Source organism: Mus musculus, chromosome 2 (assembly GCF_000001635.26).
Source record: "Mus musculus strain C57BL/6J chromosome 2, GRCm38.p6 C57BL/6J".
NCBI lineage: Eukaryota > Metazoa > Chordata > Mammalia > Rodentia > Muridae > Mus > Mus musculus.
In genome coordinates this window covers 86,827,600-86,840,457 of record NC_000068.7, presented here as the reverse complement: position 1 = coordinate 86,840,457, position 12,858 = coordinate 86,827,600, and the positions used below count along the sequence as shown (strand labels likewise).

Here is a 12,858-nt window from a genome sequence, read left to right as displayed (position 1 = left end):
ATGGAATTGAACAAAACCATCCAAGATCTAAAAATGGAAGTAGAAACAATAAAGAAAACCCAAGGAGAGACAACTCTGGAGATAGAAATTCTAGGAAAGAAATCAAGAACCATACATTCAAACATCACCAACAGAATACAAGCAATGGAAAAGAGAATCTCAGGTGCAGAAGATTCCAAAGAAAACATGGACACAGCATTAAAAAAATGTGAAATGCAAAAAGGTCCTAACTCAAAACATCCAGAAAGTCCATGACAGAATGAGAAGACCTAAGGATAATAGGTATACATGAGAATGAAGATTTTCAACTTAAAGGGCCAGCAAATATCTTCAACAAAATCATAGAAGAAAACTTCCCTAACCTAAAGAAACAGACGCCCATGAACATAAAAGAAGCCTACAGAACTCCAAATAGACTAGACCAGAAAAGAAATTCTTCCCGACACATAATAATCAGAACAAAAAATGCACTAAAAATAGAATATTAAAAGCAGTAAGGGAAAATGGTCAAGTAACATATAAAGGCAGATCTATTACAATTACACCAGACTTCTTACCATACACTATGAAAGCCAGAAGATCCTAGACAAATATTATAGGCCCTAAGAGAACACAAAGGCCAGCCCAGGCTACTATACCCAGCAAAATTCTCAATTACCATAGATGGAAAAACGAAAGTATTCCATGACAAAACCAAATTCACACAATATCTTTCAATGAATCTAGCCCTTCAGAAAATAATGAAGGGAAAACTTCAAACAAGGAGGGAAACTGTGCCCTAGAAGTACAAGTAATCCATCAACAACCCTAAAAAAAGATAGCCACAAGAACAGAATCCCAACTCCAACAACAACAGCAAAACAGCAGGAAGCAACAACTACTTTCGTTAATATCTCTTAATATCAATGGACTCAATTCTCAAATAAAAAAGACATAGACTAACAGACTGGCTATGTAAACATGACCCAGCATTTTGCTGCATACAGGAAACTCACCTCAGGGACAAAGACAAATATTGCATCAGAGTAAAAAGCTGGAAAACAATTTTCTAAGCAAACAGTTTGAAGTAACAAGCTGGAGTACCATTCTAATATCGAATAAAGTTGACTTTCAACCCAAGTTATCAAAAAAGACAAGGAGGGGCACTTCATACTCATCAAAGAATAATCTTCCAAGACAAACCCTCAATTCTCAATATCTATGCTCTAAATGCAAGGGCAGCCACATTCATTAAAGAAACTAACTATAGCAAAGCTCAAACCATACATTGCACATCACACAATAGTAGTGGGTGACTTCAATACCACATTCTCATCAATGGATAGATCCTTGAAACAGAAACTAAACAGAGACACATTGAAACTAACAGAAGTTATGAAACAAATGGATTTAACAGATATCTACAGAACATTTTATACTTAAAAAAAGGATATACCTTCTCAGCACCTCATGGTACCTTCTATAAAACTGACCATATAATTGGTCATAAAACAGTCCTCAACAGATACAAAAATAATGAATTTGTCCCATGAATCCTATCAGATCACCACGGCCTAAGGCTGATCTCTAATAACAACATAAATATTAGAAAGACAACATTCACGTGGAAGCTGAACAACACTTTACTCAATGATAAATTTGTCAAAGAAGAAATAAAGAAATTAAAGACTTTTTAGAATTTAAAGAAAATGAAGCCACAACATACCCAAACTTATGAGACACAATGAAAGCAGTTCTAAGAGGAAAACTCATAGAACTGAGTGCTGCTAAAAAGAAACTAGAGAAAGCATGCACAAGCAGCTTGAAAGCACACCTAAAAGTGCTAGAACAAAAGGAAGCAAATTCACCCAAAAGAAGTAGACTGCAGGAAATAATCAAACTTAAGGCTAAAATCAACCAAGTCAAAGCATAAAGAACTATAAAAAGAATCAACCAAACCAGGAGCTGGTTCTTTGAGAAAATCAACAGGATGGATAAAACCTTAAGCCAGACTAACTAGAGGGCATAGAAACAGTATACTAATTAACAAAATCAGAAGTGAAAAAGGAGACATAACAACAGAACTTGAGGAAATCCAAAACATGTGTCAAAAGTGTTGAGGGTGGGTTTGTGTCCTTATCTACCATTGGTGGTCACACCTGGCTATAGAGGTGGCCTCTTCACATTCAATATTCTCACTGTTAGACATTGAGGCTAAGTTCATCTGCACTGACTCCCGGGACTACCCCATCCCATGTCTCAGGACTTTCTAGAGATTCCCCCATACTGCCTTAACCCACCCCCAAACAGCTGCAGATTCCCCTTCTTCTCTCCTGTCTCTCCCCACACTGGATCCTGCACCCTATTTTGTTCCTCCTTTCAAAATGAGGTTCAGCCATCATCATTTGGGCCTTCCCTCTGTTTTAATTCTTTAGGTTTGTTTGTATGGTATATCAGGATCTTTTCTACTTTATAGCTAAGATCTACTTATCAGTGAGTGCATCCCACATATGTCCTTTGGGTTGTGGGTTACTTCAATCAGGATGATATTTTCTAATTCTATCCATTTGTCTGCAATATCCATGCTATCCTTGTTTTAAATAGCTAGATAGTATTACACTGTGCAAAAGAACCAGTTTCTCTACCCATTCTTTGGTTGAGAAACATCTGTGTTGCTTCCAGTTTCTGTCTAGAATGAATAAAGCTGCTATCAAAATAGTGAAACAAATGTTGTGGTATAGTGAAGCATCATGTGTGCATATGCTTAGGAGCAGTATAGTTGGTCTTAATTTCCAGAGTGATTGTACAAGATTGTAATAACACCAGCAAGGGAGGAGTTTTCTCCTTTCTCCCAATCCTGGCCAGCATATACTGTCCCATTAGTTTATAATCATAGCCATTTTATTGGTGTAAGACAGATTCTCAGAGTTGTTATGATTTTCATTTCTCTGATAACTAAGGTTGTTTAACATTCTCTTAAGTAATTCTTGGCCATTCCAAATTCCTCAGTTGAGAACTTTATCTTTAGCTCTGTAACCCATTTTTAGTTGGATTATTTGGCTCATTGGTGTCTAATTTCTTGAGTACGTTATAAATTTTGGATATTAGCCTTCTTTCAGATGTAGAGTTGATGAAGATACTTTCCCAATCTATACCCTGCTGTTTTGACATATTAACGGCACCTTGTTCCTTACAAAATCTTTTCAGGTTCATTAGGTACCATTCATCAGTTGTTGGTCTCAGAGCCTGAGACACTGATGTTCATGAAATTATACCTGGTACCAATTCTTTCAAGGCTATTTATCATGTTCTTTTCTGTTAGATTTATTGTATCTGGTTTTATCTTGAGGTCCTTGATTCACTTAGATTTGAGTTTTGCGAAGGGTGATAAACATGGTTCAATTTGCATTTTTCTCCATGTAGACATCCAGTTAGACCAGCATCATATCTTGAAGATGCTTTCGTTTTTCCATGGGATGGTTTTGGATTTAACAAAAATCAAGTATCCTATGGTTTGTGGGTTTATCTCTGGGTCTTTTATTCTATTCTATTGATCCACCTGGTTGTTTCTGTACCAATACCATGCATTTTTTTAAAAAAATAATCAGTATTATTCTATAGTACAGCTTGGGATCAGGTATGGTGATTCCTCCAGACATTCTTTTGTCATTCAGAATTGTTTTAGCTATAGTGTTTTGTTTTGTTTTTTTCCTATACAAAGTTGAGAATTGTTCTTTTAAGCTCTGCAAAGAATTTTCTTAGAAATTTGTTGGGAATTGGCTTGAATATATAGATTGCTTTTGGTAAGACAGCTGTTTTCACTATGTTAAGCCTAGCAATCCATGAACATGGAAGAATTTTCCAACTTCTGACATCTACAATTTCTGTCTTTATAAAATTGTCTTATAGATCTTTAATTTGCTTTGTTAGTTACAGCAAGACATTTCATATTATTTGCGGCTATTGTGAAGATGGTTGTTCCTTTAATTTCTCTCTAAGCCCATTTATCATTTGTATAAAGGAGGGCTACTGATTTGTTTGTGGTAATTTTATATCCAACCACTTTGCTAAAGTTGTTTATCAGCTGTAGAAGTTCTCTAGTAGAACTTTTGGGTTGCTTATGTCATATCATCCATGAATAATGATACCTTGACTTTTTTTTCTATTTTGTATCCACTTAATATCCTTTTGTTGTCTTTTTGATTTAGTTAGAACTTCAAGTTCTATATTAAATAGATAAGAGAGTGGGCAGCCTGTTCTTGTCTCTGATTTTAGTAGGATTGCTTCAAGTTCCTCTCCATTTAACTTTATGTTGCTTATTGGTTTGCTATATATTGCTTTTAATCATGTTTATATGTGTGCTGTAAATTTCCGATCTCTCTAAGACTTTTAACATGAAGGGTTGTTGGAGTTTGTCAAAATCATTTTTAATAGCTGATGAGATGATCATGTGACTTTTTTCTTTCAGTTTGTTTTATATAATGGATTACTTTTGCTGGATTTTCATATATCAAACCATCCCAGCATCTCTAAGATAAGGCCTACTTGATCGTAATGGATGATGGCTTAATATGCTTGGATTTGTGAGAATTGTATTGATTATTTTTTGTTGATGTTCATAAGCTAAATAGGTGTGAAGTATTCATCCACTATCAAGTCTTGTGGTGTAGATATAAATCAGGGTAACTGTGGCCCCACAGAATGAATTAACCAGTGTTCCTTCTGTTTCTATGTTGTGGAATAGTTTGAGGAGATTTGGTATTAGTGTTGTGCCAGGAAATGTTCCTGAACTCCCAAAGACCACCATGAAGTCATTTTCAATGTAATTGCACTGGGGTCTCTTTATTATAAGCTTGAGCTTGGGCGCAGCTCTAACCCAACCTTGAGAAAGAATGAAAGGAAGCAGAGTAGCCTAGAACTCTCATAAGGAAAGGGCTTAGTAGGAAATAGGAGCAAGTGAGGGGGTGCCCACCCTGGCAAGCGTCTAATAGAATGATTGTTGTAAGCTGACTGGTGGATGTTCTGAAGCAAGAATGTGAACATCACAAGTGGTCTGAAAATACATCTAAAACAATTAGACTAACCTTAAACTGGTAAGATGGAGGCCGATCCCAAGATGGAGCAGGTTTTTCCTCCCATTAGTTATTTGAATGTCTGGTATAAGTCTTCACTTCTTCACTAAAACCATTTGACACCCCCCCCCTTTTTTTTTTTCTTTTACTGGTTTGGAGAATTTTAATGACAGCTTCTATTTCCTTAGGTTTATGGGTTTGTTTAAATAGCTTACCTATTTAACTTTGGTAAGAGGTATCTGTCTAGAAAATCATTTATTTTGTTTAGATTTGCCAGTTTTGTGTATTACAGGCCTTTGAAGTAAGACTTAATAATTTTTAATTAAATTGTTTTATTTATTTACATTCCAAATGTTGCCCCCTCCCAGTCCTACTTCTCATAGATCTTTTCTCCATTCCTCTCCCACTGAGGCCAGGCAAGGCAGTCCTCTGCTATGTATGTGCCTTGGACCAGCCCTTTAATGGGCTCTGTGACTGATGGCTTAGAGGGCTCCCGGTGGTTCAGATTAGATAGCACTGTTGCTCTTCCAATGGGATTGCCATACCCTTCAGCTCCTTCAGTCCTGCCCTGTCTCTACCGCAGAGGTCCAGGGCAGTACGTATTTGCATCTGTCTCAGATGCTGGTTGAGCCTCTCAGAAAACAGCCATGTTAGGCTCCTGACTTCAAGTACAACATAGCATTACTAAAAGTGTCAGGGTTTGATGCCCGCCCATGGTATGGAACCTTGAAGCTCTCAGAGACTGAACCACCAACGAAAGAACATACACGGACTGGACATAGCGCCATCCCCTGCTCATAATATATAACAGATCTGCAGCTTGGTCTTCATGTAGGTCCAGAACAAGTGAAGAGAAGTCTATCCCAAATGCTATCGTCTGTCTGTGGAAAATGTTCTTCAGGTTGTATTGTTTGGCCTCAGTTTTTAGAGGATGTGCTTAGCGCAGCAGAAACTTGATGTGCCATGCTTAGGGTATATGTATGGGGACCTCCAAACTCTCGTAGGAGAAGAGAAAGGTGTTGGGGAGGAATTGTGGGAGGGAGAGACTCATAAGGGGTCAGTGATCAGGAAGTAAAGTAAATAAAAGAAATTAAAAAATTCAGGTCTGGAATTCAGGTCCTCAATACATTTGGGTTTTCATTTTATTAATGGTAAAATATGAACATTTAGTTTTATCTAAGAGTATAGTTTTATGATCCTGAAGGCTTGATAGTGGGAGATCCAGTCCATCCTTTTGCAGTTTGCAGCACTCCGCTGATGTTTTCCTGCCTTCTTACCTGAGTAGGACTGCAGAGCTGGTCCCAGTGGCCTAAGCAGGAGAGAACAGTCATGCTGACCAACTCAGGTAGCACCTAGTTCTAGATCCAGGTACTGGATATATCTTATCTATGAAATGCTGGAGCCCATAAAAGGAATGGTCCTCTTGATACCAAAGCTGCAAGATCTCCACGACACAGTGAAAACCAGGATATCTAAGTGGAGTCCCAGTAATGATAGTGTAGCAGAAGCCAGATAATTCAAACCAGACCAATGATTCTGCAATGAACATTTGCAAAAAAGCATTTTGGGTAGAACTACATATTGTGTAACATACCAGAACACAGTGTAGCTGTCATGGTAAGATGTTTTGCTTATTTGTTTGTCTCCGTGAGGGGAGAGGTTGCAAGGGCCAATGTGGAAAGAGATATAAGTAAGATTGAAGAACATAATTAAATATGCAAATAATCAGTAAAGCATTTAAAAATAAAAATAAAATACCAATAAAATAAAAAAGGAAAGAAAAGAAGAAAAAAAGCATAGCTTTAACAGAGTAAAAACTTTAGGTGGTATTTAAATTATCCAAGTATTTTAAAAACATACCTTTAAGCCCAGAGCAAGTCAGAATTCCTATAGTGAGATAGAACTGAGATAAAAGTACATAATGAAGATTTATTAATTTTTATGTATTGACTGGAACAGATAGCAAAAGATAAGTCATGCTACCAGTTGATTTCTGAAATACTGATTAAAACAACAAAAAACAGAAAAGAAGATAACTGGAATTTTGATAGACATAACTGCAAATATATCTTTTTTTTTTTTTTTGTCTAACATAACTGTAATTGTTGTTTCTGGGGCTCACTGCCTCGATCTTCTAACCTAGGCCAGTCCTGAAAGCTTCTATCTAGACTTTGGACAATCTAATCTAGGTGTAGAATGTTTAGAGCCTCTGAGGTTTACTGCTGAGGAAACTCACCCTTTCTTGTTTTTCTGAACTTTAGCTGGCTGGCTCCCCTAAGCTCTTCTGGCTCAAAATCCTCTCCACTGACTGATTAAATCTGTCTTCTCTCTTAGCCTCTCCTCAATTGCTCTGTTTGGCCTCATACTAACTTTGGTAACATGTTCTAATCTTCTGGATGGTTCTCATTCCCTGCCTTCTCTCATCACCTGTATTTAGATTGTTCTTCCTCTGCTACCTGTCTCTCTATAACTTTCTAGGTAAGATGGCCTCCCATTTTCTAGGTAAGGCTGGCTCCCCCTGCACAGCCCTTAGAGTAGCTTCCCCTTCCTCTCTCTTCTCATGAGTTGGGTAAATTCTATTCTATCAAAACGTTCGTTGATTTGTGTGCCTGCCACTCAATTAGACATCACCTTCAAACATGGATGTATTCTTTTCTACATTATAAATATATAAGCATACTTATATATTTATAATATAGCTTTTGTCTCCAGCAAGTCTCTTGCCCCTTCCACAGTTGGTCATCCTATTTCCCCTCCCCCATTTCTGAGAGGATGCTCCTCCAAAACCAGGCTAAGAATGAGGACATCATGAGTTTTGCAGGCACATGGACAGAACTAGAAAATATCATCCTGAGTAAGTTAACTCAGACCCAAAAGGATATGCATGGTATTTGTTCAGTGATAAGTGGATATTACCCAAAAGGTACAGGATACCTAGGATACAACCCACAGAATTTAAGAACTTTAACAAGCAGAAAAGCCAAGTGATAATACTTCATTCCTACTTAGTATGGGGAAGAAAATAATCATGAGAGGCAGAGGGATGGTGAGATTTTGGTGGCAGATGGGAGGGAGAGAGGAAAAGGAGAACTGAATCAGGTGTAAGGGTGGGGTGGGGGGTCAGGAGAGAATCCCAGAAGGCCAGCAGAATGAATGGAAGTATGCAGCCTCAGAAGGTGGGAGGTAGGGAGAGCCTCTGGAAAGTACTAGAGACTTGTGAGGTTAGAGACTCTTAACACTCAATAGGAGTGACCTTAGATGAAATGCCCAACAGTAGAGAGGGAAACTCAAAGAACTCACCTCCAGTAGAAAGATAGAGCCTCAAGAGGAGGGGTGCTGGTACAACCCACAGTCATATCTTTAATCCAGAAGTGTTCCTCTCTAAAGGAACTGCAAGATGCCTCCTTCTATGAACTGTTTAGCTTCATTGTTTGAAATTAAAGATATGTCTTAAGGCCATGACTGTATTCCACCCAAAGTGATTAAAAATGTGTGTAAGTGCTGAGCCAAACAACAACTAGAAATAGATTTTCTCAATAAATAACATAATCTCAAGGTTCACAGTGTAATCAAATTTCCTGCAAAAAGTGACATTGAGTCTCTATTATTCATGAATGAATTTGCTAAACACTTAACATACATATTTAAATATAAATGAAATCATTCTTTTTCTTACTCATCATTTCCTTCCTTGATGAATGGTATTCTTATTTATTTGAAAACAGGTATATAATCATAAAAAATATTTGATTAAATAATCCCCTCCCTGACTAATGCACATGTAGATACTTACATCCAAACATCAGACTGAGCCCTGGGACCCCCCCCCCCCAGTGGAAGAGCTAGGGGAAGGATTGAAGGAGCTAAGTGGGATTATAAGAAGAACAATATCAACTAACTAGACTACCTAGAGCTCCCAGGAACTAAATTACCAACTAAAAAGTTTACATGGAGGGATCCAGGACTCCAAATAAATAGCAGAGGGGGGAGGCTTGAGGCCACAGCTTAGGGGGATGCTAGAGGGGTGAAGTGGGTGTAGGTGCAAGGGTGGAGGCGCACTCTCAGAGAGGCAAAGGAGAAGAAGTAGGAGGGAAGAGGTGGAGGTTGGTGGAGGAGTAATCAGAAGGGGGAACATCATTTGAAATGTAAACGAATAAAATGGTCAATTAAAATACATCTTCTCCAAAAATTTACTGAAATATATATTTTGATATATTGTTATACAATGCTAAACGAAAGAACTCTGGAATAATGGCAATATATGATAAGATAGAGATATCCATTTTATTTCTGAAGTAGGAAATTTCTTTATTCCATTCTACTCATGCCACATGCCTTAATATGAAAAATAATAGTGGTTGGCTTTAAAGACATTACTTTTTATAAAATTACCTCTTGTAGTCAATGATGGTTAGTGGTGAGTTTTTATAAACTTAGATATCTTTAAGAAGGGGAAATAATGCATAAGAATGTTTAAAGGGGCAGAGATTATGTTGACCAGGTAGTTGAAAAAGCTTTGAAAAAAATATGGAAATTCACCAGTATAGAATCCTCCTAAAGTATTCAATATGCATATTATATCAGTGTGTTTACTTTAGATCCATGTAGATTTATTCTTATTGTATTTCTTTTATAGAACACTGAAATTTATACCTTTGAATAATGAATTTAAAATCTATGGCTTACATTTTAATTCAACCACTCAGAGGCAGAGGTGGGCAGATCTCTGTGAGTTGGAGGAGTGCCTCATTTTAAAAAGTGATTTCTAGAGCAGTTGAGGATATATAGACACCCTGTCTTAACAAAAAATAGCTGCAAAAAAAGAAAGAAAGAAAGAAAGAAAGAAAGGAAGGAAGAAAGAAAGAAGAAAGAAAGAGAGGGAAGAAGGGAGGGAGGGAGGGAGGAAGGAAGGCAGGTAGGCAGGCAGGTAGGCAGACAGACAGGAAGGAAGGAAGGAAGGAAGGAAGGAAGGAAGGAAGGAAGGAAGGAAGGAAGGAAGAAAGAAAGGAAGAAAGAAAGGAAGAAAGAAAGAAAGAAAGGAAGGAAGGAAGGAAGGAAGGAAGGAAGGAAGGAAGGAAGGAAGGAAGAAAGGAAGGAAGGAAGGAAGGAAGGAAGGTAGAAAGAAAGAAAGAAAGAAAGAAAGAAAGAAAGAAAGAAAGAAAGAAAGAAAGAAAGAAAGGAAGGAAGGAAGGAAGGAAGAACTAAAGGAAAAGAGAAAAAAATCTATCACTTAAGTTGAACATGTCTAAAACCACCAGAGGTATTTACTTTGTTAGGAGTATGTTAAGAGAAATTGAGCAATTGCATTATAGCTGGGAACCAGAGCATGACATACTAAATTTAGATTGGATGAAGAGGACTTATTTCAACTAATATGACAAAATTATAAAGAATAGACTCCTGAAGACTTGAATTCTATTGAAATTTAAATAATTTAATGACAACAATACATACATCCATAGTATTTCTAATATACCTGTGCTTGAATCCATCCATAGCTATATAAGTGATAGTCCTCATTGCTATTTTTGAGAAACAGTAACTAAGGTAGTATTAGCAAGTTAGCTCTAACATTTTAGAACATGGCCACCATTAACAAAACTCTGGAATGCTTTTCTTTGTAAAATACAGATTTACAACGGACATTATTTTTAGTGTTATTATAATTTAAAATGCACTTTGTTCATGAAGAAATTTCTCTCAAAAATCTTTTTCATTGCCTCTTTTACATCTTTGTTTCTCAGACTGTAGATGATAGGATTCAGCATTGGAATCACAATGGTATAAAATGTGGACACAATCATGTCATGTTCCAAGGCATAGTTGGAACTAGGTCTCACATACATGAAAAGAATTGTCCCATGATAAATGGACACTCCTGTAAGGTGAGAACCACATGTAGAGAATATTTTTCTCCTCCCTTCTGCAGAATTCATCTTAAGAATTGCAAAGAGTATGAAACTGTAAGAGACCAGGACAATCAGGATGGTGATGATCTCAATGGAGCCTACACAATAGAAGAGCAGAAGCTGATTTATATTTGTGTTTGAACAAGAAATAGCAAGCAATGGAGGAATATCACAGAAGACATGCCTAATCTCATTGGATGCACAGAAAGAAAGGCTAAAGGTAGCCACTGTATGTATAGTAGCATGCATAATCCCTCCTGAATAACAAGCTATAATGAGAGGTATGTAGACTCTAGGTGACATTTTCACTGCATACAGAAGTGGATTGTAGATAGCTACAAAGCGATCATAAGCCATTGCTGCCAACAGGAAGCATTCTGTGGTTCCAAACGTAACAAAGAGAAACATCTCTGTTACACAACCAGGGTATGAAATAGATTTATCATTTGAAATAAAATTGACCAACATCTTCGGAGTGACAACGGTGGAATAACAGGCATCTAGGAATGATAAAACACTTAAAAAATAATACATTGGATTGTGAAGCCGGGAATCTCCAATGACAAGCAAAACAAGTCCTAAGTTGCCTATGAGAGTAAAAAGATAAATCACAAAAAACAGAAGAAATAACAAGACTTGCAGGTCAGCGTCATCAGTGAAGCCTGTTAGTATAAACATGGTGGTGTCTGTCACATTGTTCACTGGAATTCTTCGTACAGTGTAACCTGGTGAATGTATCGACATTTCTGAGTCTCACACTGTATAAATCAATCAATGCCTTTCAAGAACTATGTCCACTATCACATCCTTGGGCTTGTGTTTTAGAAATTCATAATGAATACTTTCTCTTTGGAGGCTTCAGCTGTAATAAAGAAGTTGAAAATAAGAAGATGCATTATTGATTTAAAATTAATTGAAAAAATCAATTCTTACATTTTTGCTGTGTTTTTCACACTTAGAATCAGCAAATTTAATCTTGACAATGCTCACTATTCTCTGCTAATTCCTCTTCACTTTTTTCATGTTACATTGTGTTCACAATTATCAATATTATGCACAGCTTCTGTCTAATAAATTTCCTCAGTGTCTTAGTCATATATAAACAGTGATCATCAGATCATTAGAGTTTAATAGAGAAAAGTTGAATGAGCATCAATTAGTGGTTAAGAAATAATAGAACGTGGAGTGAACTAGTCTTAGATATCAAACTCACTCAGGGCTGCATTTCTTTTGACAATTTCTCATTTCATTAACTCATGATTATGTGTGAGGAACAGAAAGAAATCATAAAGGGGCAGATGGGCCTTTTGAAAATGAAAAATAAAATTAAAGAAAGCAAATAACTTTTAAAATGTATTTTAGTTTTTCACTTTTCTTTCTTGAAATGAACATTGCCACTTACCTATTATTTTTTAACCTTTGGTGATTTTTCTCTTTATTTTTAAAACAATATAACTTATAATATGGGAGATTTCACAAGGCAAGGACGTGTGCATATAAAAAAAATCTACCTTTGGGTCAGGTATGGTGGCTCATGTCTTTAATGGTAAATCTATGATTATCCTCTGTGTGTTTAATAAGATTAGCTTGGTCTACATAACAATGTGTAAAACTCTCAGGGTCAAAAAGAGATACTGTCCAGAAAAAACAAAAACATATCTTTGGATTTAATATGAAACACAGTAGTTTCATAAATAATATGTGGTTATTTTCTTAGTAGTAGTTCTATGGAATTGATAAATTTACTATAAGCTAAATATCTTTTAGTAACAATCAGTATTAATCATCATGGAAATATTTTTCAAAATAATGTTATGATATAAACTGAAAACATGCAATAATTCTGACAAAATCCTAGACCAGGTAAACAGCTTCTGTGTATGAAACTTAAATATCAT

General features: G+C 36.5%; 1 protein-coding gene across 1 annotated transcript; it reads right to left on the bottom strand.

The window, feature by feature from the left end:
• Window positions 1-10,635: 10,635 nt before the first annotated feature.
• On the bottom strand, window positions 10,636-11,782 carry Olfr1094 (olfactory receptor 1094). Its single transcript, NM_146365.2, has one exon. It carries the CDS (start codon window positions 11,702-11,704, stop codon window positions 10,712-10,714), a length of 993 nt encoding a protein of 330 aa, NP_666477.1. The 5' UTR covers window positions 11,705-11,782; the 3' UTR covers window positions 10,636-10,711.
• Window positions 11,783-12,858: the final 1,076 nt, after the last annotated feature.